General features: G+C 42.4%; 2 protein-coding genes across 3 annotated transcripts in view; one reads left to right on the top strand and one right to left on the bottom strand.

Moving 5' to 3' along the window:
* Positions 1 to 3,571, top strand: part of vps35l (VPS35 endosomal protein sorting factor like) — a 39,514-nt gene extending 35,943 nt beyond the window's left edge. The window contains exons 28-30 of one of the 2 annotated variants that reach the window (XM_060939266.1): positions 1,757 to 1,875; positions 2,021 to 2,167; positions 3,211 to 3,571. In XM_060939266.1, the coding sequence (XP_060795249.1) occupies positions 1,757 to 1,875; positions 2,021 to 2,167; positions 3,211 to 3,309 (365 nt within the window). In that variant the 3' untranslated portion in view covers positions 3,310 to 3,571. Of the gene's footprint in view, positions 1 to 1,756; positions 1,876 to 2,020; positions 2,168 to 3,210 lie in introns of those variants that run through there. The other variant, XR_009656417.1, reaches the window with a different exon arrangement.
* Positions 3,559 to 25,428, bottom strand: get4 (guided entry of tail-anchored proteins factor 4). The gene is made up of 9 exons (XM_060939267.1): positions 25,280 to 25,428; positions 24,546 to 24,624; positions 21,486 to 21,567; positions 21,067 to 21,216; positions 20,825 to 20,963; positions 19,007 to 19,147; positions 18,620 to 18,695; positions 12,958 to 13,030; positions 3,559 to 4,932 (listed from the first exon to the last, which is right to left on the bottom strand). Exons 1-9 carry the CDS (start codon positions 25,408 to 25,410, stop codon positions 4,844 to 4,846), a joined length of 960 nt encoding a protein of 319 aa, XP_060795250.1. The 5' UTR covers positions 25,411 to 25,428; the 3' UTR covers positions 3,559 to 4,843.
* Between the last annotated feature and the right edge of the window lie 1,330 nt (positions 25,429 to 26,758).

Genomic DNA, 26,758 nt, shown 5'->3' with positions numbered 1-26,758 from the left:
CTGTTCTATACCAGTAATTCTCAGTTTTCTCCAGTTCCGCCTTCACGAAGGACATGCAGCTTCCACCATCAGGGTTTATATAGCTGCCATCTCAGCCATACATAACAGGGTAGATGGAATGACTGTTGGGTCCCATACTCTTGTGACATGCTTTCTTATGGGTGTGCAAAGGCTAAGACCACCTCTGAGAAACCCACTATCCTCTTGGGACTTGCCCTTTATATTAAAGACACTGTGTCAACCCCCATTTGAACCTCTAGAGAGGTTTGCATTGAAGTATTTTGTCTATGAAGACAGCCTTTTTCTTAGCCATGGCTTCGGCCAGACGAATAGGTGAGTTGCATACCTTTATCAGTGAGCCAAGAGTGCCTACATTGGAATCCTGGTGACACAGGGGTAACCTTATGGTCTAACCCTTCCTTTCTCCCAAAAACCTTTTCATCTTCTCATACAAACCAGCCCCTCAGTCTGGCAGCGGCAGAGTGCATTCTTGGTGTGCCCAGTACAAGCATTAAAGACTTGTATTCAACCCACTGCTGATTTGCAGCAGTCAGATTCACTGTTTGCCTATCATACAGGGCATAGGCAAGGTCATGCCTTGTCTAAACAGTGGCTGTCGAAATGGATTGTAGACGCTATTGTCTATGCTTATGGGGCAGTGGTCTGCCACTCTCTCGTGAGGGGTCACTCAACAAGGAGGACGTCTGTATCATGGGCGGCCCTACGAGGGGTTCCTCTTTCAGATATCTGTGCAGCTGCATCATGGATATCAATCTGCACATTTGCAAGATTCTATAGGGTTAATGTGATATCTCTCAACCCAGTGGCAACAGCTGTTCTTCCTACTCCTTCACAACTCTCTTAAAGGGGCAAGGAGGTCTTCCTCGTGACCTTGTTGGTATTAGTCATCCAGGGACTTAAAGCACCGCCTCTGGCGGTCAGTACAAATGAAATACAACGATGGTTATGTATGAATTTCGGATGACCGCCAGAGCTTAGCAGTCACTTGGAATACTTGTGAGAAGATTGCCAAGAGGTCACTTCTTGGCTGAACATGCCTTTTGTGCTGGGGCAAGGGGCATACGTCACCCAGGTCAGAGGTGACTTTGTTGATACAAATACTCGACCTACACATACACATGATGGACATCCAGGTGGCGGTCATCTGAATTTCATAGACCCGCGATTATATACTGTACGTAACCATCATTTTATTCTATCCACATCCACTGGATTTTGAGAAACGGAACATTTTTATTTTTTGCAAATTCGATAAATAAACACTTTCATACAAAACATCCAACAACATAATTTCCGCTTAGCCTGTTAACAAACCGGTGCAATGACCTTAACAATTTGCGAAAAATGCTATAATAATTATTGGAAAAAAAGATACATTCTTACCATCAAATACAAAAAAAAAATGGAATAAAAGTATTTTTGGAGGTTTTGTTTTCAAGCAGTCTTTATTTTGTCCTTGATTAGTTCAGCAACATGCTCCACCATTTTGTTTTTCTTCTACTCACGGTATATGAGCTGATAGAGTAGTAAAGTAGCCAATCGGAGCATGCAATCGCTCATATCCAGTGAATATAGATAAAATAAATACCAATATGCCATTCCTGCAGCTATACACCGAGTGTAACGCACACCCTCACTGAAACACTTCCTTCATATTCTAGGGAGAACATTGTTCTGTATAGTGTGTATGGGTTGTCAGGTCTGATATCGTGAAGAATAACTGTTTTCTCTGTAGTGGACTCCAACGAGACGCTGTATGGTGGTGACCCCAAGTTTGTAGCTGAGATCAGTCGAGTGTGTGAAACTGTGATTGGCCAGGTGCTGGATTACCTCAAGACTCTGAGCCAAGATGAGGTGAGAGAGAAACACACACACACACACACAGCGGGTTAGTCCCACCCAGTCAGTGAGTAATAATGAAATAAGGAGTAATTAAGACATTTAAAAGTGATATAAAAGTTTCCTTTGATAAGTGGTCACTATAAAGTGTGTGTTTCAGGGAGCACGCCGGCAGGGAGTGCTTGCTTTCTCTCTGTTCAGCTGTCTGTTGGCTCATGGAGATCTGCGCAACAACAAACTCAACCAACTCGCTGTTAATCTGTGGAACCTGAGTCATAAGAACGGCTACTGCGACACACGCACATCGGTTAGACACACACACCTCATCTATCATTCGTTTGCCAAGGCCCCGGTCACACCGCCCGAACTTTGCTGGAGCGTTCCTTGAACGGTAGGGAGGGGGGGCCGAATTTCGACAACGCTCGTCACCGCGCACAAAATGGGAAAAAAAATCGAAAACACGGGCGTTGGCTTAGCGGTGCACCGCTGAAGCCAGCGTTGCTTTAGCGTTGGTTTAGCGGTGACGCGAGCGTTGGTATAGCGGCGTTCTGCGCATGTGGGCTTTGGCTCGGCGGGGGTATAAAGTTGGTTTAGCACCAATCATAGCAAGTCTCTCAGCATCCATGGTGATACAGTTTTACTGTAACTTTGAGCAAATTCGATATAGATGAGGTCTGAACTCAACGGCAGCTCGATTCCAAATGAGCTCCTGGTCCATTTCTCCCCGTATTTATAGCCAAATTCTGGTCCCGCTCCGACACCTCTATACCAACGCCAAACCAAAGTTCATCGCCGCCATGGATAGCTGCTTCAACGCCCGACACCATTCCAGCAACCCCGTGTCCGCTCGTAAAACGCTTACAACCGCTCCACCGAAGTTTGTGCAACGTTTAATCGCCGCCCGGGCAACGCTGGCGAAGCAGCGGTGGTCCAGCGTTCAAGATTTCTGCGTTGGCCTAGCAGACCCAAGCGTCCACAAACTTGCGTCTAGCGGTGCCAAACTTTGACTGGGCGTTGGTGGAGCGGGGGTGAACTTTGCCGGGGCGGAAAATTGCCCCCTCCTCACCGCTCGCAATATTTTGTGCAGCTCAAAACTTTCGGAGCAGTAGGAGGGCCCCTCGAGAAACATCAGCGGTGGCCGAGCATATACGGCGTTGCTTTAACGGGGGCCAACTTTTGTTAAACGGTGGTGAACGGTTACGAGCGGTGATGAATTTTTTTCACCGCTCCAGGAACGCTCCAGCAAAGTTCGGGCGGTGTGACCGGGGCCTAAAGTAGTGTGGATGGCAAAACAAAACGCACCTGATTTCACGAAATTCTGCTCATTTTCTTCATACTCGTGTATGGTAGGTGCGCACCCTGGAGCACATCAAGCAGCAGGCCCAGCAGCCTGACATGGCTCACCTCTCCGACATGCTCCTGCGGCTCTCCTTGCAGTCACGAGCCTGAAAATCGGTGACCTGTGATTCCACGCAGTGCTGGATCATCGTGAGGATCCTGAAGACTCATGTATCCCTGACCTTCCTGTCACTAATTATGTTCACAAATGACAAGAAATATCACATTACCTTCACAGCACTAATGAATCAGTGATGTGTTACTTTTATTTCCTATGTAATTCGGAGAGCGTTTTTGCAGAAACCTGCGAGACACTCTGTACCCAAGTGAATAAAAACGGCTCATGTGACGCTCGCACCGTCCTGATGGTTCACTCCTGTCTGTTTTATTTATTGAGTGCTTGCAAAAAGTCAAAGCATTCGCTTCAGACTACGGACAACAAACTTAAATAAGTCTTAACATCTCTCTCTCTCTCTCTCTCTCTCTCACACACACACACACACGCAGGAATAACAGGAGTAGTGGTGAAGTTTGTTCAAAATATAAAACTACAGCAAACACCTCTGTGGTACGATGGACACGTACGCACTTACTACTTGTGACGAGGAGCCTCGACACGCTGATTAGAACTCCTCATTTTAATTAGATAACTATTATTAATTAGAGATGCATTGATAATTTTTTTTCCAGACAATACATTCCGTTACTGATACCAAAATGCTTGTTGCTTTTAACTAAACCGGAACAAGATGGCTGCTGTGTGAATGTCTGTGCGATGCAGTACCACCATGGCCACTGGGGGCAGTATAGCATCATGTGACTGTGTGCGTAACTGAAGAAACAAACTAGCACTGTCTCAGATCATGTACTTATTTACTATTTTAGATGATCGGTGAGTGTTAAACGTTTACAGTTCAGCGTGGAACGTTACGTGGAGCGTTCTGGCTCGAGTGGATGTCCCATTTTCTTCTCTGGATGTACATAAAGTATGCAGGTGAATGTGTGAACCATGAAGCGCACCTTGATCACTTTGCGAGCAAAGCGAAGCGTAGACGCTGTTGAAAGGGAGTGGGCGTGGCTCACTGCTCGCTGAACTGAACTGCTCTAAGCTCGTGCGTAATTCACAACGTTCTATCGCCCGCGCTCGCTGCTGCAGGTCGCACGGCCCAGTTCGTTTTGATCGTTAAACTGCTGTCGCTTCCTGTCGTCTGTTCTTTACTGTGATTCTAAACTCGCGTCACCTGGTGTCAGGGCAAACGAGAACAGGGTCCGACTCGTACCTGAAACCCGGATCAGCGTCGACGCGTCGCTAAGTAATTAAATAAATAAATCGCGTCCTGTTGTGGCTGGGACGCAACCGGAGTGTCATGTGTTCATGTCATGTACGCTTCAGGTGTTGTTCCATTTGACGGCAGTTTATTTATTCATTCGTTTTATTCTCGTGGAGAAGGGGAGGTGTGGATGGTGCAGTAGTAGTCCAGATGTTGCATCAATCCCCTCTTCTGGAAGCTACACAGAAGAGCAAGGACACAAAAAAAAAAGAAACAAAAACTGCAGCTACTTATCCCAGGAACATGTAGGCAAAGGAAAAAAATAAAAAATAAAATGAGTCGAGTTTGATTCAGTTTTTGGAGGTGTGTGATGTTCAATCCAGCTCGATGGGGCTGCTGTCCTCACGCACTTCCTCACCCTCCTCTTCGTCTCCCGACCCCATTAGACTGTTCAACAGATTCCCTGTAACATTAGAACACATGAAAAGGATTAAACCACTGCAGCTCCTCGAGATTTACTGTATGTTTGTGCAGTAGTGCTTTTCCACCAGACAGTACGGTATGGTACGCTTACAAATCCAAATCAGAAAACTACTCAAGTGCGGCAGCGGCGAATAACGAAGGCCACACGCTACGTTCACGATAGCGCTCGTGTAGTTTGTCTCGAGAGCTACTGCGGGTGTGGCTTGTCCAAAGTCGGCGTTTTATTTTTCAGTTATGACGTATTCGCCAAAACGTACCTCTTATGGTTCATACGCAGCACTTTGGGATTTCAAGATTCAAGATTTTTATTTGCCATATACAACCCCTGGCAAAAAGTATGGAATCACCAGTCTTGGATGAGCACTCATTCACACATTTTATTCTGCAGAACAAACTCAGATCACAAACATGATACAATAATAGTCATTCCACAGTGCACCTTCTTGGCCTTCAGAAACACTAAAAAAAAAAAAAGAATAAGCATTGTGGAAGTCAGTAAATGTTACTTTTATAGACCAAGCACAGGGAAAAAAAAAAAAAATATATATATATATATATATATATATGGAATCACTCAATTCTGAGGAAAAAAAATATGGAATCATGAAAAACAGACAAACAAAAGAACATTCAAGTACTTAGGTGCCCCACCTCTGGCTTATATGGAGCACTTGCATGTGACGTCACAGCTGATCCAGATTGTGACAGACGCCATCTTGTCGGTCAAACGCCATATTCCGCCTTCTACTTCTGGTTCTACTTCTGCTTTTACTTCTACCTTTTCTTCTGGAAAACCCTACTATAGACACAATTCTACTACAACGGCTGCGGCTACAAGCTCTCCCTACCTGTGCACGTTTGTGTTTTTTGTGTGTATTTTTGCGTGTTGTTCGTCTGTACCGGACTTCAATATCCACTACAACCGTATGGACTTACTGGACATTGTTTTCCAGCAGAAAATGACGGTTTGTAGCGATTTCCATCGCATGCACAACATTCCGGACGAGAAAAAAAAAAAACCATTCCGGACGAGATAGTGAGACCAGCGGGGTCTCCGTGGATTGTTATCGGAAGCAAAGCGAAGGAGGTGGCGCCGGGAGCGGAAGCAAAAGCGAGGCTACAGGCAGAGCCGGCCTGTTGACTAAGCTCAGAAAACAGCTACTCAAATCTCCACTGCCAAGCCTCTACCTCTCCAACGCCAGATCCATGTAAACAAGACGGACGATTTGGAATTACAGCTGGAATTACCTTATTCTATTCTATAATCGGCTGGTCAGTGCTATACTCAATACTTAAGTGACTTACCCGTCCAATGAGGATTCTTGTTTACAAGATGCCACATCTGAGTCGCTGACAAATCCTGAATTTCTGTAAAGATAACTGTCCAGAGATTTATAAGCACGCAGTGCTTCACCACTGAACAGCGAGGGAAAGTTAATGAGGTAATTATACACGTCCGGGTATTCCGCTGGCAGTTCAAAATCCGGTCGTGAAAACTCCGTCCGGTAAGCCATAAGGGTCACTAATCTGTAGATCGTTTATTTTAGACATATGTCTAGTTATCTGTTCATTAGAAAAATGAGCCGTGTAGTCCGTCGGTTGAAATTGATCCATTCTGTACACGAGTGCAGCAGTATTCAGCGGTGTTTTTGACCGACAAGATGGCGGTTGTGTACTTTCCGGTCACGTGACTGCAAGATCTCTATAACGGCTTGCAGTCTCTTAGGCATGGACTTGATGAGTGACAAACAGTATTCTTCATCAATCTGGTGCCAACTCTCTTTGATTGCAGTTGCCAGATCAGCTTTGCAGGCCGGAGCCTTGTCGTGGACCTTTTTTTTTTTTTTCAATTTCCACCACAAGTTTTCTATTGGGTTGCAGAGATGCCTACCCCAAATTTTGAATTTCAGTATTCTTGAAAACATTTTTCAGTATTTTGGAATGACTTTCAGTAACATTAATTTATGCGCATTTCCATTATAAGAGGTGTATATACCAATATGTTTAACATCCAAATTAAAAAGTACTGTTGTGTGAATTGAATAAACAAAACACGAGCAGCCATCTCAATTGAATTTCCACTCAACAAATTTCTAGAGCATACAATATATCACATTTTTATAAATACAATAGTGTTCCCTGTTTGCAGACATTACAGTTGACTACCAATCATTGGTATTGAATGTTACTCCTCAAAAGTATTATATTATATTGCCTGGCAAAAATGTTCTACCTGTTAATGGATTCTAATAAAATTTAAAAAAAAAAAAAAATTTATTTCATGCCAAAGAGAGTCCGACATTAAGATTATGTCCCAATATATAAATACTCCAGCATAATACTTCAGAAGAGACATTGAATAAAATGGCATTTATAATTGTATTTAAAACAAACAGTGGAATGACCAATTTTTTGCCACAATCCCAACAGCACTAATCATAAAATTCTGTTTTTGATCATACTACATGTACATTTGCACTTGCAACACTGAAAAGACTTTGAATTAAAGAAGTCCAGCCAGTGTTTGATATTTCAGTGAATAAAAATCATACATGTGAAAAGAAACTGAATAAAAGTTTAACTCACATTTCATGGCACTAATCGGCAAGTTCAACTCCAAGCATAGGTCAACCATCACCGCTTCAGCACGGGTCACGTTCCGTGTCTTTTCATCCACAGATTTCGTAAAAAACTGCTGGATACCCCCAGATTTACTTTCCGCCTGACTCGCCATTTCAGCATACTCCATATGTTTTTGTTTTTTTTTGTAGTTGACATGCCGCCTGCAGTCATCGCGACCACCATGAGTGATGTTAATGTCAGTTCTACACAGTTTGCAGTGCGCGTATCCATTGCCCTTTTGACTGGGTGTAATGCACGGCCATTCTACCGTATATCGTGGGAGGAACGCCTGAGACCTGTGAAAATAGCTCGAACAAATGTGCAGAATCTGCGCATGTCTCACACAGCATGTGTGGTTGTCATAAAAATAAATAGCCGTGAATTGTGCATAGATTGAAAAAGTCGCTTGGACATTTAAAAACAACTCACTGGAATTTAAGACTTTATAATAATTCCGTACAGAATAACACTGTTTACCGTAACATCGTATTTACGTAACTTTTCAGTACAAAATACGGCCAATCCGTACTAGTAGGCATCTCTGGGGTTGAGATCTGGACTATTTGCAGGCCATGACATTGACTGGATGTGTCTTTCACAGTTTTTGCTCTATGGCACGATGCATTGTCATCTTGGAAAATTATTTCATCATCCCCAAACATCTTTTCAATTGAAGGGATAAGAAAACTGTCCAAAATGTCAATGTACATCTGTGCATTTATTGAAGAAGTAACCACAGCCATCTCTCCAGTGCCTTTGCCTGACATGCAGCCCCATATCATCAAGGATTGTGGAAATTTGGATGTTTTCTTCAGGCAGTCCTCTTCATAAATCTCACTGGAACGGCACCAAACAAAAGTTCCAGCATCATCACCTTGTCCAATGCAAATTCGTGATTCATCACTGAAGATAACTTTCATCCAGTCATCCACAGCCAATGATTGCTTCTCCTTAGCCCATTGTAGTCTTGTTCTTTTCTGTTTAGGTGTCAATGATGGTTTTCTTTTAGCTTTCCTATATGAAAATCCCATTTCCTTTAGGCGATTTCTCACGGTTCGGTCACATACATTGACTCCAGCTTCCTCCCATTTATGCTTCATTTGTTTTGATGTACTTTTTCGGTTTTCAAGACATATGGCCTTAAGTTTTTTGTCTTGACGCTTTGATGTCTTCCTTGGTCTACCAGTACGCTTGGCTTTAAAAACCTTCCCATGCTGTTTGTACTTGGTCCATATCTTAGATACAGCTGACTGTGAACAGCCCACATCTTTGGCAACCATGCATGAAGAGTTACCTTCTTTAAGAAGTTTGACAATCCTTTCTTTTGTTTCAAGAGACATCTCTCTTGTCGGAGCCATGATTCTTGCCAATCCACTTGGTCCAGTAGCCCTCCAAGGTGTGATAACTGCGCTGTTTCTAACTGCAGACTAACGAGCAGATCTAATCTGAGGCAGGTGTCAATTTAGGGAAAGGAAATTGACTGGGTGAGTCCTTATTTTCTACCTGAAAATTGAGTGATTCCATATTTTTTTCCTCAGAATTGATTAATTCCATATTTTTTTCCCCTGTGCTTGGTCTATAAAAATAACATTTGCTGACTATCACAATGTATTTTCTTCGTTTATTTTAGTGTTTCTGAAGGCCAAGAAGGTGCACTTTGGAATGACTATTAGGCTACGTTCACACTGCAGGCTGAAGTGACTCAAATCCGATCTTTTCGCCCATATGTGACCTGTATCCGATCTTTTATTGACAATATGAACGACACAGATCCGATTTTTTCAAATCCGACCCAGGCCGTTTGGATATGTGGTGCTAATTCCGATTCCTATCCGCTCTTTTCATATGCGACTTCAGTCTGAACCGCCAGGTCGCATTCATCCGACTTACACGTCATCAACAAGCCACAAACGTCACTATTCTGCGCTGAAGTAGGCGGCGGGTCTCTCAAAAAAGTTACAACAACATGGCGCATAATCACGGGCGCAGATAGAGGGGGGGACGAGTCATATTTAAATTCACCTCGTTCGGTCCCCCCCACTTATAGGGAGGAAAAAACGTCTATGCTGTCTTTCTTTGCATAAGGCAAACCTCACGGAAAAATCAAAAGACTAATTACCATTCGGTTTATTGAGGTGCACGGCAGTGTATACATAGTTGCAACAACTCACATAAAACAAAACAAAGACTGATATTCGGTTGGTTGAGCTGCGCAGACTGCACAGGTTGCGAGCTCGAGCTTGGTTGCTATGGTTACTAACAACAAGTTTGACAGGCATATCGGGGTTGGTTTGCTGGCAGCTTTGTCCCCCCCAGTTCAAAAAACGTATCTGCGCCCCTGCGCATGACATCAATGCGAGGGACGCTTCGGGCTGTGAAGGTTCTGAATCTTCTCAATGGAAGGACGCAGAGGTTAGGGAGCTGATTTCCATTTGGGGGGGATGCAGCTATTCAAGCTAGATTGGATGGGTCATACCGCAACCGGGCGGTTTTACTTCCGTAAACACTGGCCATGCTCACTGCGTGTGACGTCGTCGTATCCTGCAGTGCGCATGCGGAACACTTTTAGGTCGCTTTTCGTTCATACTGAGGATCACATACAAGTCGCATATATTTGTTAATGTGAACGACCTCACAAAAAATCAGATTTCACAAAAAAATCGGAATTGAGCATTAAGCCTTGCAGTGTGAACGTAGCGTTATTGTATCATGTTTGTGATCTGTTTGTTCTACAGAATAAAACGTCTGAATGAGTGCTCATCCAAGACTGGTGATTCCATACTTTTTGCCAGGGGTTGTACACAATAACAGACACAGCGGTTTATTATTGGGTAATGAAATTCTTATTTTGCAACTGCCCGACCAAACTACGCTTACCAATATAAAAAGAAATATATATGAGTCAAAATTTGCTAATGGGTAATAATGGTGAGACACGTATAAAAAATCATCTCCATCCACTATTTTAAACATAAATTGGATTTTTTTTGGTTTAAATAAAATATTGCTCTAAGAAATAATGTTGACAACTTCAGATATCACAAGCTATATTTTCCCAATAAAATCATGAATTAATTTTTTTGAAGTTGGTGAATTTTAGACACCCAACCGTAACAGTTCTGACTAACCAACTTCGACAAGGTTTGATTGCTATACAACTTATTGTGGGAATTAAATCAACTACACTCCATAAAACAGGTTTACTGAAGTGTTTAAAAAACCACATACAATGGGCCTGCACATTTTCTAAACACGAAAAAATCATTTTAAAAAAAGACCCTTATGCACGTTACTGTGTCCGTCAGAAGTCAACATCAACTTGTGAATAAGAATATTCCAACTAAAAACATTAATATAGAACAATATATGTAATCAATCACTTTAATATAAAAGCACCAATTGATTTATAATTAATTCTCGCCTTGGAATCTGCCCGCTTTCAAAATACATCGATGGTAAAATCAACGGATCGCTGTCTGTCAGAAAATAACGTACACAAGACTGTATCGTATATCTCCGACCGGCATAGCACCGCATGATACACAAACCTCCAGGAAATCCACACTACCACAAGTTTTGATGACATCATCGCTTTCCGAGAAGATGGAGAAACTGGCCGCCTGAGCAGTGTGTGTTTGCAGTCTGTCAAGAAAGCTAACGTGCATAATACGTAACGCACGTTAAGTATAGATTTGTTCTTCACTCACTAAAAATGAACCGTAGCGATCGGGGAACTGGCTGAAATACTTCATAATGGATGTAAACAAAAATTGACGCCAGTGCAACTGAAAGAATTTGCCGGGAGGGTGAATGATCGTGTGGAATGTGTTGGTCCCTGACGGAAGCAGGAAGTCGCACGTTACAATCTGACGGACATTTCTTATGCACGTTATATTTTGACGTCCCCCAATTGAAGATAAATAAAATTTGTTTTGGGTGTACTTGTCACCAGGTCAGACAGGTCAGACAGGTCTCCTTCTGGAGTCAGAGAGCTTTAAGTGGACTTGTTGGAAAAAGGAAGAGATTGATGGCCCAGAAATATGTTTCCATGGCTGTAATCCAAATTTTAAGTCTCATTTATTACTTTATGGTGCATGCATATTACTATCAGACAGTTCCGGCTGTGTGCAATACTCATGTTGTAGTCTTCATTTATGAATTTTACTATATAATTTTAGTCTTAGATTTCTCCTGTTACTTAAATATTCATATTCCCCTTTCCCTAGTCAGATCTTATACTGCAATTAGAGTACATTTCAATGAATTCATCTTTGGTAATTTATGTCCGTCAAAAGTAACATGCATAAGTATACTAACCCACATGTGTTTTAATATTGTATTGTTCCACAGAGTCCTGTTTCCAATCCTTAATGTTAATAGTAAGTTACTACTGTTATGTTATGAGGATTTCTTCACAATGAATTCTTGTGTTATGTCGGTTCATAAGTGATAACAGAAAAGTTATCACCTTGGCTCTTGGTCGTGAATCTTTTCACCTGTTTCTTGAATAATTATATTCTCATTTTCTGGAAAGCTCTTTGATATTTTCCATTAAGTACTGTAAAAACCTGATTATTTCATTCTTATATGCATGGAGTTTTGTAAAATAAGGAGAAAAAAAACTAAAAATACTTCTTTTTTTTTCCGTCAAAAAATAACATGCATAAGCGTAGATTTGATAACTTCGCAGATGATTTTTTTTGAAAATCCAGTGTGATTACTATCTTTTCAATTGTTAATATGTTTAATAAAATAAAAGTTTAATATGATGTAGTTTAATTTTTCAATAAAAGAATATGAATTTTGACATGATTTGTTACATATTATTACCCATTAGCAGATTTTCATCCATATAAAATATAAAGTGCATATGGAATGCAAAATATAAAAAGGTAGAGTGAAAAATGAAGATAACATTTAAAAAAAAAAAAAGGAGAGGCAAACAATCAATGTGCAAACATTTGATTCAGAGGTCGCATGCTCAGCTTCACACTCGCAAAGCGAGCTTTATTTTTCTCCGTAACGTCTGTCCACGTTTAATAACAGATCAGGTGGTGACGGACAGGAGATGAACCTGCACTCAGACACTTTTCGTCCAACTGCAGGAAGGAACTCGGGTTGGTTTTAAGAATTTAAAACTTCTCTAACATCGAAAAACAACCTCAGACCTGCCAACCCCGTCGATGTGAGAAAGGGGCGGAGCTCCTAGGCGGTCAAACACTTACACAACTGCCAATCATTCCAGATTCACATGCTGACTGATAACTCGTACTGGTCCAGAGTTAAAAAACACTGAGCTCAGACATGTTAAAAAGTGTGTACCAGCTGGCGGATCTGTGATTTCCGATTAGTTTATAAATAAATAGGCGTTTTAAGGAGGTACCTAGTAGGCCACCATATGATGAGGACTGTTTGGGTGGAACCCCGAAGAACAGCTGTCCTATTCTGTCCAGGTACTGATGAGAAATAAAACAAAAGCAACATTACTTACGCAGTATACAAGACATGAATTTAACACCTGATGCCTCAAACAGAAGATTCCTGTATGCTTTATATACAGTGGGGCAAAAAAGTATTTAGTCAGCCACCAATTGTGCAAGTTCTCCCACTTAAAAAGATGAGAGAGGCCTGTAATTTTCATCATAGGTACACTTCAACTATGAGAGACAGAATGGGGGGAAAGAATCCAGGAAATCACATTGTAGGATTTTTAATGAATTAATTGGTAAATTCCTCGGTAAAATAAGTATTTGGTCACCTACAAACAAGCAAGATTTCTGGCTCTCACAGACCTGTAACTTCTTCTCTAAGAGGCTCCTCTGTCCTCCACTCGTTACCTGTATTAATGGCACCTGTTTGAACTCGTTATCAGTATAAAAGACACCTGTCCACAACCTCAAACAGTCACACTCCAAACTCCACTATGGCCAAGACCAAAGAGCTGTCAAAGGACACCAGAAACAAAATTGTAGACCTGCACCAGGCTGGGAAGACTGAATCTGCAATAGGTAAGCAGCTTGGTGTGAAGAAATCAACTGTGGGAGCAATTATTAGAAAATGGAAGACATACAAGACCACTGATAATCTCCCTCGATCTGGGGCTCCATGCAAGATCTCACCCCGTGGGGTCAAAACGATCACAAGAACGGTGAGCAAAAATCCCAGAACCACACGGGGGGACCTAGTGAATGACCTGCAGAGAGCTGGGACCAAAGTAACAAAGGCTACCATCAGTAACACACTACGCCGCCAGGGACTCAAATCCTGCAGTGCCAGACGTGTCCCCCTGCTTAAGCCAGTACATGTCCAGGCCTGTCTGAAGTTTGCTAGAGAGCATTTGGATGATCCAGAAGAGGATTGGGAGAATGTCATATGGTCAGATGAAACCAAAATAGAACTTTTTGGTGAAAACTCAACTTATCGTGTTTGGAGGAGAAAGAATGCTGAGTTGCATCCAAAGAACACCATACCTACTGTGAAGCATGGGGGTGGAAACATCATGCTTTGGGGCTGTTTTTCTGCAAAGGGACCAGGACGACTGATCCGTGTAAAGGAAAGAATGAATGGGGCCATGTATCATGAGATTTTGAGTGAAAACCTCCTTCCATCAGCAAGGGCATTGAAGATGAAACGTGGCTGGGGCTTTCAGCATGACAATGATCCCAAACACACCGCCCGGGCAACGAAGGAGTGGCTTCATAAGAAGCATTTCAAGGTCCTGGAGTGGCCTAGCCAGTCTCCAGATCTCAACCCCATAGAAAATCTTTGGAGGGAGTTGAAAGTCCGTGTTGCCCAGCGACAGCCCCAAAACATCACTGCTCTAGAGGAGATCTGCATGGAGGAATGGGCCAAAATACCAGCAACAGTGTGTGAAAACCTTGTGAAGACTTACAGAAAACGTTTGACCTCTGTCATTGCCAACAAAGGGTATATAACAAAGTATTGAGATGAACTTTTGTTATTGACCAAATACTTATTTTCCACCATAATTTGCAAATAAATTCTTTAAAAATCAGTGATTTTCTGGATTTTTTTTCTCATTTTATCTCTCATAGTTGAAGTGTACCTATGATGAAAATTACAGGCCTCTCTCATCTTTTTTAGTGGGAGAACTTGCACAATTGGTGACTGACTAAATACTTTTTTGCCCCACTGTATTCACATCTGATAATCTAATCAACATGTACAACAAATAATAGTGGCGCACACACAAGAATAAACAAGAGTGCTCCGAGAGCACAATATCCCCCGCTGGCAACTCGGCCAAAACTCTGGCAAAACGTGACTGTACTGAACGAAATCGCAATATGCATATTAGCGACATAAACCAAAAGAATCCTGCCAGGTTTCGTGAAATTCCTCCAAAAATTGTGAGAGGAGTTGATGTCAGAAGGCGAGTACCCTTCCTGGGACTGACGGACATCGCCACGACATAATCCCCCTTTGGGTCTTTCGGCCAGCGGGGGATAAAAATTGTGAGAGAAGTTGATTTCAGAAAGCAAGCACACCTTGATGAAATTACCAAAAAGTACAAGTTTGTTAATAATCAAGGGCATAATTCTGGGGAAAATCTGTCCAAATTAAACGAAATGCATATAACTGTCATATAACAAAACCTTTTGCCAAGTTTGGTGAAATTCCTCCACAGATTGCAGGCCTAGACATTAAGCATTTACCACTGGTGGCCCATTGGAATTGAAAAGTTACTGGCCCAAATGGAAAATGTGGTTGCCTGAATGCGTGCGGTAACTGAACCATGGCTGCTACAGGCAACCGCTGCAAGCACTGCAGGTGCTTGTACAAAGAGGGGGGTCTGGGGGCCCTCCCCCGGAAAATTGATTTTTCAATTCATATAGTCATGCATTCTGGTGCATTTTAAGGTGAAATTAATGAAAATAAAGTTCATATTTTGCTAACATTATTATATATCTTTATTGTTTGTTCACACTGATATTTTATTATTTGCATTTCTTGTTATATCAATTTCTTAGTTACATTTAAAAATTTCCTTTGTTCTTGTTCTCTGTTCGTTTAAAGGAACAGTCCACCATACTTCCATAATGAAATATGCTCTTATCGGAATTGAGACGAGCTGCTCCGTACCTCTCCGAGCTTTGCGCGACCTCCCAGTCAGTCAGACGCGCTGTCACTCCTGTTAGCAATGTAGCTAGGCTCAGCATGGCCAATGGTATTTTTTGGGGCTGTAGTTAGATGCGACCAAACTCTTCCGCGTTTTTCCTGTTTACATAGCTTTATATGACCAGTGATATGAAACAAGTTCAGTTACACAAATTGAAACGTGGCGATTTTCTATGCTATGGAAAGTCCGCACTATAATGACAGGCGTACTAACACCTTCTGCGCGCTTCGGCAGCGCATTGATATCTGAGCTCCGTATCAATGCGCTGCAGGTGTTAGTACGCCTGTCATTATAGTGCGGACTGTCCATAGCATAGAAAATCGCCACGTTTCAATTTGTGTAACTGAACTTGTTTCATATCACTGGTCATATAAACCTATGTAAACAGGAAAAACGCGGAAGAGTTTGGTCGCATCTAACTACAGTCCCAAAAAATACCATTGGCCATACTGAGCCTAGCTACATTGCTAACAGGAGTGACAGCGCGTCTGACTGACTGGGAGGTCGCGCAAAGCTCAGAGAGGTACGGAGCAGCTCGTCTCAATTCCGATAAGAGCGTATTTCATTATGGAAGTACGGTGGACTGTTCCTTTAACACATGCTGTTGATTACTGTTTTACATTAATTGTTTGTATAAGTTTTAGAATAAGCTAAGTTTTGCTTCACCGTGCAACCAACTTGTTTATAGAATAAGCTTTGCCTGTAACCCACCCTGTGTGATGTCGACATATTTCCCTTTTTTGTCATGGTTTCAACTTCGGCTCGTATATTCTCAACATTGTAGATATTGAATTCGCACCACTGTAGATATTCTAATAGAAATACAATTAACTTTTTAAATACACCTTTACATACTAGCCACAAGACACACACAGGCCAGTCCCAAGTCTGGATGAAAGGTGAGGGTGGCATACTAACCCTCATCATGCTGGATTTAAATGGGCATTTTTATTGCCCATGAAGAAGTTTTATTTCTTAATTAATAAAATATCATGAGAATCACTGACAAACCATACATTTCCTGAAAGGGTGGACTTTGGGGAATAATCTAGTGAGATTTTTTGCAAAGCCTTACCTGCTCGGGGGTGATTTATAACCCTAATTACCTGTTATTAGCTAATTAACAGGTATGCTCAGGTGAGCCAAAAAGGGGTGAAATGTTGTATTTTTTTTTTAATAAGACAAGATATAAACACCAAATTTTCAGGATATGTCCTTGGGGGAACTAGTAGTACATTTTTGCAAATGCAGCTCAGTTGCCATGGCAACAGCAGATACCCTAGCAACTGCGGGTATACTGGGTTTAGCATGGTCTGGTTGTACCAGAGAGGGTCAGAATAGTTATTTTTGTTGTAATGAACTAATGTAGACCTAGTTTGGCTATTTTGATAGATTTCATCATCTTTGGATATTTGAATAATATAATATATGGGATCAGATCTAATTTACCACATTATTTTATCTGTCCTTCTATTTCAGTCATAGCAACCAACATTTATACTTCATTCTTTAATCACTAAAAGTTGATACACATGTAGCCATATTTCTTGGCAGTGTATCCTGAAATTTTGATATTAATATACAAAGTCTGAACGATTTTACACCATCTGAAGCTAAAGCGCGTGTTGAAATGCTGTTTTACGATTTGGCGAGTTGTAAACCGAGCGTGACGTCGCGCGCTCTGATTGGCTGCCGAGTTCAAAATGAAGCCGTTCGTTAACACCCGATAGTTAATTTATGCACGATCGTATTTAAACTGTTTACCTGGCCTTTGGCCAGGTTGGGGAGCGTGGAGTTTGAACATATTTCTATTTGAATTTCACCGTTCTGATGGTCTCCTTACCACAACCGTCTTCGTCTACAAGATGCTATTTTCCTGCCAAAATGACGCTTCTGAACAGCGCCGAACATCTCCGAAGATGCACGAAGATGACACACTCCTGCCGCGGAGCATGATGAAAACAAAGATGTTGGACCTTGTATCGAAAAGGTGCATTTTACGAACAATTTCTTCACAATTCTGGGTAAAATATGAGTAATAAAATTTGTTAATTTGTATCGAAAACGTACTGGCCCGCCCGGGCCACTGTTTGGCCAAATTTAGTGGACCGAAAGACGTAAAAAACACCGCCGGGCCATCGGGCAAGTGCTAATGTCGAGCCCTGGATTGAGAGAGGAGGTGATTTCAGAAGAACGTACACCCTCATGAAATGGTCAAAGTTATTTAATCAAGGGTCAAAACTCTGGGAAAATTTTCACAAACGAAATTAAACCGCAATATGCGTATTACCGTCATATAACAAGGCCTTTTGCCAAGCTTTGAGAAATTTGTCCAAAAATTGTGAGAGGAGTTGATGTCAGAAGGAAAACGCACCTTCATGAAAACGTCAAAGTACAAGGTTGTTAATCAAGGGCTGTAACTCTGCTAAAATGCGATCGAATTGAACAAAATTACAATATGTATACTACCGACATATCACAAAGCCTTTTGCCAAATTTTGTGAAATTCCTCCAAAAATTGAGAGAGGAGTTGATTTCAGAAGGGAAAAAAAAAACCTCATGAAATTGTCAAAGTATAATTTTGTCAGTCAAGGGCTGGAACTCTGGTAAAATGCGACCGAATTTAGCAAAATTGCAATATGCGTATTACCAACATATAACAAAGGATCCTGCCAAGTCTGGTGAAATTCCTCCAAGAACTGTGAGAGGAGTTGATTTCAGAAGGCGAGCACCCTTCCCAAGATGGATAGAAAGACGGAAATCGCCACGACATAATCTCCCTTCAGGCCTTTCAGCCAGCGAGGGATAAAAAGGTGTTAAAAATAAATATTATGGTTAAAAACGGTTCGATTCGACAGGTGAGGTGTCAAAGCAAGGTGAGGGTGCGAGAGTGTAGTGGTTGTACCTCATTGTACATGGGGTCCCTCTTGAGCGATGGCTGATACTGTTCACATAATACTGTAAAGACTGTCAGCTTCCCACTGGGAGAACACAGACACACACACACAGATATAAAAACACACTCACTGCTCGGGCGGTGCTGTGAAAAATCACGGCTTGAGGCTGCGTTCACATTTCTGCTTTTTGTTTTTAATCCTCCAGCGCACATTTTACACGTGAGCACACAAGTAACAGCGAGGCTAAATCAGTCAAGTCAGCCATACTAGTGATCAATTTCTCCACATCGGCACAAAAAAAAAAAAAAAAGTACTCCATCCTGAGATTCTTCTGTAAGCAGCAAACATGAAAGCAGCCATACAAGAACATGTGAGAGGAGATCAGACACTCGTACCCGTCCACTGCCAAGAGGAGGAACCACAGGAAGTTGAGGAGCGGCTGCACAAACGGGGGGCCTCTCTCTATGGACGGGTGCTTCTGTGTGTATGTGGTGAACACCACCAACGCGCTCGTTTTGTTCTTTAGACAGAGGAACCTGCAAGCACGAGAGAGCAATGAGATCTCCAACACACAGAGAGAGAGAGAGAGAGAGAGAGAGAGAGAGAGAGAATATAAAATGGCGGCACGCAGCACATCCGTCCCTGCACGTTTAGAACGGTCTGTACGGATAAGCAAAACCCCAAACGCATCCATCCTACGATACGCAAATCTGCAACCGCAACCACTTTATACGTCTGGATACATTTCCAAAACTATCGGAATTCCATGCTACACGTGTATCCTAGAGGATTACCGATACCCATGAGTGTGGACTGGGATACGGAGTTGTTCATCATATTCCTACACCGGCTATGTTTCATCACAACTGCCATCTAGTGGATTTTCAGATGTATGACAGAGCTGGGTGATAAATCGATTTTATCGATTAATTCGAATTTACAGTTAAGGACGATGCATTTTTATGAAAATCGGTTTTCTCTCAGTTTTAACTTCCGCCACCGACGCGCCCCTCTGCGCACGTGCAGAACGGATCGGGCACTGACACTATAGCCCTCCTCCCGCGCGCTTGCCATAGACACACACACAAGCGACATGGCAGCGACTGGGGGAAAGCCGCAACTTGTGCCCAAGAAAGGAGTAACGTCCTCCGTGATCTGGAATCGGTTCGGTTTTACGGCGTCAGACCAAACAAGTCCTCGTTGTAAGGCGTGTTTGAAAACGGTTGCTTCCAAAGGAAGCAGCACGACGAATTTATTCCAACCCCTTAAACAGAAGCATGCAGCGGAGCGGGAGAAGCGCTGCTCCCAGCGGAACGAAAACAGCCGCAGCACGAGCGCACCATCCAAAGTAAAGCAAGCAACCGTCCCGGACACATTTTCCAACTGTGTGCCTGATAAGAATGGGGTGCGGTGGAAGGCAATCACAGATGCTACCGCGATGTTCTCATCTACAAGCTTGTTTTTTGGCTTCTGGTTGCACTTTGACCTCAAAGGTGAAATTTAAGTGAAAACAAAAAGGTAAAACTTCTTTTGAACCATTTTTGTCATCTGTAGTTTGATTTTTAGTGTGGGGGGGATTAAAATTGAATTTTTGTGGAAAAAAAAAAAAAAAACTCGAGTATTTTTTTTAGGCCATATCGCCCAGCTCTAGTATGACATCATCGAGCACAGACTTCCATGGATACCAAATGCTTAATCTAACCCCACCGTGTGACTCGGATCCGCTCCAAAACGTTAGGGGCTGTTCCCTGGGCCAAGCTACTCTTTTCCACCAAATTTCATGTTAATCAGGTGAGTAGGATTTGCACAATATTTTAATTTCCTCACCCAGATCCTGTCTAGCTTGTTTTTGACAGCTATTACCATCCACAACTTCATTTTATTTATTTATTTATTTTTTTTAATTTTAAACTGGATTAAGTTCCTTACTCCAGTGGTTCGAATGCGTGTTGGGTCTGGCTGAAATGCTCTATCGCTCAAGACTTGCGGTCTTTCCTCACAGCACACGAAGTCTTATAAAAACAGAGCGACCAGTAGCAGTATTCCGCACATCGTAGCTGGAAAACGAGGTCATTCCGAGCTCTGACTTCACGCTTCCGAGTTAAAGTTGAATCGAATGCAGCACGTCTAGTCCGGAATATTTTCAGAGATCTAGGACTTGATATTGTTTTTAATTCGAGCCACAAAACAAAAATCTTTAAAAGACCACTTACTGTAAGACGGCCTGAGCCACGAACATGTCAACTTCGCTGCGAAAGCCGCGAGCGGCCGAGTACTCCACCAGCATCTGAGCGCAGCCTTCGCCGTCTGACGAGTGCAGGAAGTGGTAGCGAGACTCACTGTAGTTTTGTTCTAAACAAAATAACGTGGACAGGAAGTTAGCGCTTAAAAAAAAAAAAAAAAGTCTCATTATGATGCTGAAAGGCGAACTGAAAGATGTCCGATTTAGAAATACCCTTCCACAGGGTGACAGCCAACAGCTGGTGTAATTTGGGGTGTCCCAGCTTCCCTGAGCCGCCCGTCGACCACTTGAGAGCACGCGAGACAAAAGCAACTCTTTCAGGAGAGTTCGGGTCCATCAGGCTAAACAGCTTGACCAGTTGCTCTACGGAAAAAAAAACATGCACACGCAAAGGTTTACGTTACAAAACGCAGATAGTCAAGAAACACAGCACGTTTTCCATGTACAAATAACGTGTCGAACACTACGCAAAACACGAAAAGGTTCATCTGTGGAGATATTTCTACTGCTCAGTTTATAGAATCTGAAACACATACACACAGTCCGTACAGAAATGACTGCGTAAAGATTTGGATTCTTAACAATTACACGTGTTTAAAAAAAAAAAAAATGATGTACAGCATCTCACTCACCCAGTATGTCCTCTTCGACCTTGGCCTCGGACTTCTCTAAAGCCTCCAGGACGAGCATGGACAGATCTGCGGCGCTGTTTTGCTGTTGACGACACAAACGCCGTGAGGCAGTCAGAGATGCGCGTTCACTCAACACAGTGTACGTTATTAGCAAAGAACTAATACAGTGCTGAGCGTAAATGAGTGCACCCCCTTTGAAAAGTAACATTTTAAACAATATCTCAATGAACACAAACAATTTCCAAAATGTTGACAAGACAAAGTTTAATATAACACCTGTTTAACTTATAACGTGAAAGTAAGGTTAATAATATAAACTTAGATTACACATTTTTCAGTTTTACTCAAATTAGGGTGGTGCAAAAATGAGTACACCCCACAACAAAAACTACTCCATCTAGTACTTTGTATGGCCTCCGTGATTTTTAATGACAGCACCAAGTCTTCTAGGCATGGAATGAACAAGTTGGCGACATTTTGCAACATCAATCTTTTTCCATTCTTCAACAACGACCTCTTTTAGGCTACGTTCACACTGCAGGCTGAAGTGACTCAAATCCGATCTTTTCGCCCATATGTGACCTGTATCCGATCTTTTATTGACAATATGAACGACACAGATCCGATTTTTTTCAAATCCGACCCAGGCCGTTTGGATATGTGGTCCTAATTCCGATTCCTATCCGCTCTTTTCATATACGACTTCAGTCTGAACCGCCAGGTCGCATTCATCCGACTTACACGTCATCAACAAGCCACAAACGTCACTATTCTGCGCTGAAGTAGGCGGCGGGTCTCTCAAAAAAAAGTTACAACAACATGGCGCATAATCACGGGCGCAGATAGAGGGTGGGACGGGTGGGATTCGTCCCACCCAGATTTAAATTCACCTCGTTCGGTCCCCCCCACTTATAGGGAGGAAAAAACGTCTATGCTGTCTTTCTTTGCATAAGGCAAACCTCACGGAAAAATCAAAAGACTAATTACCATTCGGTTTATTGAGGTGCACGGCAGTGTACACATAGTTGCAACAACTCACATAAAACAAAACAAAGACTGATATTCGGTTGGTTGAGCTGCGCAGACTGCACAGGTTGCGAGCTCGAGCTTGGTTGCTATGGTAACCCACAAGTTTGACAGGCATATCGGGGTTGGGGTTGGTTTGCTGGCAGCTTTGTCCCCCCCAGTTTTTTGTCCCCCCCAGTTCCAAAAACGTATCTGCGCCCCTGCGCATGACATCAATGCGAGGGACGCTTCGGGCTGTGAAGGTTCTGAATCTTCTCAATGGAAGGACGCAGAGGTTAGGGAGCTGATTTCCATTTGGGGGGATACAGCTATTCAAGATAAATTGGATGGGTCATACCGCAACCGGGCGGTTTTACTTCCGTAAACACTGGCCATGCTCACTGCGTGTGACGTCGTCGTATCCTGCAATGCGCATGCGGAACACTTTTAGGTCGCTTTTCGTTCATACTGAGGATCACATACAAGTCGCATATATTTGTTAATGTGAACGACCTCACAAAAAAATCGGATTTCACAAAAAAATCGGAATTGAGCATTAAGCCTTGCAGTGTGAACGTAGCGTTAGTGACTGGATGCTGGATGGAAAGTGCTGCTCAACTCGTCTCTTCAGAATTCCCCATAGGTGTTCGATTAGGTTCAGATCAGGAGACGTACTTGGCCAGTGAATCACTTTCACCCTGTTCTTCTTCAGAAATCCAACAGTGGCCTTAGATGTGTGTTTAGTCATGTTGGAAAAGTGCACGACGACCAAGGGCACGGAGTGATGGTAGCATCTTCTCTTTCAGTATAGAGCGATACGTCTGTGAATTCATGATGCCATCAATGAAATGCAGCTCCCCGACACCAGCAGCACTCACGCAGCCCCACATAAGGACACTGCCACCACCATGTTTCACTGTAGGCACCAGGCAGTTTTCTTTGTATTCCTCACCTTTGCAACGCCGTACAGTTTTGAAGCCATCAGTTCCAAAAACATTTATCTTGGTCTCATTACTCCAGAGTATAGGGTCCCAGTAGTCTTCATCTTTGTCAGCATGGGCCCTGGCAAACTCTAGGCGGGCTTTTTTGTGCCTGGGCTTTAGGAGAGGCTTCTTTCGTGGACGGCATCCATGCGTGCCATTCCTCTGCAGCGTACGCCGTATTGCGTCATGGGAAATAGTCACCCCAGTTTGGCTTTCTACTTCTTTAGATAACTGCAGTGAACTCGCATGCCAATTTTCTTCAACAGAAGACGCTCCTGTTGAGGTGTTAACTTCCGTAGACGACCTGGACGTCTCTGTGAGATGGTTTCAGTTCCATGTTTCTTAAATTTTTGTACCACTTTTGCAACAGTATTCTGACTGATAAGTAAAGCTTTGCTGATCTTCTTGTAGCCTTCACCTTTGTGGAATTCTGAAGAGACGAGTTGAGCATCACTCTCCATCCAGCATCCAGTCACTAAAAGAGGTCGTTGCTGAAGAATGGAAAAAGATTGATGTTGCAAAATGTCGCCAACTTGTTCATTCCATGCCTAGAAGACTTGGTGCTGTCATTAAAAATCACGGAGGCCATACAAAGTACTAGATGGAGTAGTTTTTGTTGTGGGGTGTACTCATTTTTGCACCGCCCTAATTTGAGTAAAACTGAAAAAAAGTGTAATCCAAGTTATATTATTAACCTTACTTTCCCGTTATAAGTTAAACAGATGTTATATTAAACTTTGCCTTGTCAACATTTTGGAAATTGTGTTCATTGAAAGATTGTTTAAAAATGTTACTTTTCATTCATGCTGAGCACTGTAGGAAGCATTGTGACGGGACTGTGGACAGAGTGTGCCCTCTGACACATGACCTGATACCTGTATGGATGGGTAACTGATCTGTACGGTTTATTTAGGCATTTCTGAGGGAAATAAAAGCCTCGTGGAAGTTCTGAGAAAGATCGGGGTTTATTCATTCAGCTCCAGACTTGATGTGATGTTTTGCGTGTTCACTCCTCAAGGCAGAATATCAATAATGCAGGATAATTACAGGAGGAACACAAGGACTTTAATACCTGGTTATAACTAAAGAAAAGCAACGCCCCGTTGTACATCAGCTCCCGGGCTTCTGCATGCTTCGACTGGGATGTATACCTGCAAAGAGCAAAGGGAAGAAAAAAAAGTGATGAATAAAATATTTTCCCTTTACTATCTGATATATATAAATAAAAACAGCTGGAAATGTGTGTTTCCTTACACTGTACATTTTAATAACTAATCACTTGCTGAAACAGTTTAATAGATTTAGGTGAGATGATGAAAAAGGAAGAGATTCTTATATATATATATATATATATATATATATATATATATATATATATATATGAATAAAATGAGATGTAGGAAAACTACAGAATGAACACCTCACGCTAGCTCCAAGGCTAACAGAGACAGCTAACACATGGGCTTTCATTACAGAACAACACACTGCACTTAATATCAAAAGTACACAGACATTATTCACAAAATCCAACCACTGACAACATTTTAAAACCATGGTTGCTGTTTTTATCTACGTTACAGCAAGAAGCTACTGCTGCTACCAAGAGAAGGTGAGCGACAGCAAGTCGAACCAATCAGAGAGAAGCACTGATGCGAGAGGCGGGATTACTGACGCGACTATAGCCAATCAGAATACGGAAACGAACACCGCTTCGTTGACAAGGAGAGAAAGATCTGGAAAAGCCAGGCCACGACCGGATTCCGCTGCTTTAATTAATCATTCTCAGTGATAAAGAATACGTCTTACCTAAAGAATAAAGTCCGATACATCTGATGGGCCTCATAGTAATCTCCTCTCTCCACACTGGCGCGGAGTTTCCCTTCCACCCGCTGCACTCCTCCGCGGTTCCTCTTCAGAGCCTCCTGCTCCGACATCATTGTTCCCTTCGCGCTACAGCCGACTGTCACGAAAATGACCTTCTCGAGCCGCCGTAGCTGCCGATACCCAATCAGCGCCTTGCTTCCTACATAAGTACACTACACACAGTGACGTCTACGCTCTATTTAGGGCCCTTCATAACTATTAGAGAAGTATTTGGGATTGAACCCAGGTGGCATCACAGTAAACAGAATTTTCTAAACAATTTCACTGCTGTTTGTGATGAAAATAAACACACACACTCTCTTTTTCTCACACATGCTACAATTATCGACACCTTAACGATCTTTTGGCCGTTGCAAAAGTAGAAAAGGACTTTCAATATGTAAATTGTGCATGAATAATTACTCAAACTTCCACTGGGGGGGGGGAAGAGAGTTGAGTCCTGATCGATCACGTGACACCGTTCCACAATTATTGACACCCAGATGATTATTTATTAAAATATATATATAATCGGTATGTGGTATTAAGTTTTAAAATTAAAATTTTTAAAAATTTTAAAAAACCAAAGGTACGAACAAATATGAAAAGCATGTGCGTATCGAGCTGTGGGGTGACTTTATGGAACAGACTGGAGACAGAAATAAAACAAAGTGCAAATATAAATCTGTTTTTAAAAAAAGGTACAAAAAATATTTTTAAACAAGTATATAGAAGAGGGGGTGGCACGGTGGTGTAGTGGTTAGCGCTGTTGCCTCACAGCAAGAAGGTCCGGGTTCGAGCCCCGTGGCCGGCGAGGGCCTTTCTGTGTGGAGTTTGCATGTTCTCCCCGTGTCCGCGTGGGTTTCCTCCGGGTGCTCCGGTTTCCCCCACAGTCCAAAGACATGCAGGTTAGGTTAACTGGTGACTCTAAATTGACCGTAGGTGTGAATGTGAGTGTGAATGGTTGTCTGTGTCTATGTGTCAGCCCTGTGATGACCTGGCGACTTGTCCAAGGTGTATCCCGCCTTTCGCCCGTAGTCAGCTGGGATAGGCTCCAGCTTGCCTGCGACCCTGTAGGACAGGATAAAGTGGCTAGAGATAATGAGATTTATTTATTGAGGAAAATGATCCAATATTACATATCTGTGAGTGGCAAAAGTATGTGAACCTCTAGGATTAGCAGTTAATTTTAGGTGAAATTAAAGTCAGACGTTTTCAATCAATGGGATGACAATCAGGTGCGAGTGGGCACCCTGTTTAATTTAAAGAACAGGGATCTATCAAAGTCTGATCTTCACAACACATGTTTGTGGAAGTGTATCATGGCACGAACAAAGGAGATTTCTGAGGACCTCAGAAAAAGTGTTGTTGATGCTCATCAGGCTGGAAAAGGTTACAAAACCATCTCTAAAGAGTTTGGAC

Source organism: Neoarius graeffei, chromosome 14 (assembly GCF_027579695.1).
Source record: "Neoarius graeffei isolate fNeoGra1 chromosome 14, fNeoGra1.pri, whole genome shotgun sequence".
Lineage (NCBI taxonomy): Eukaryota > Metazoa > Chordata > Actinopteri > Siluriformes > Ariidae > Neoarius > Neoarius graeffei.
Note: the sequence above shows the minus strand (reverse complement) of the source record. Positions and strands in the feature narration are given on the sequence as shown.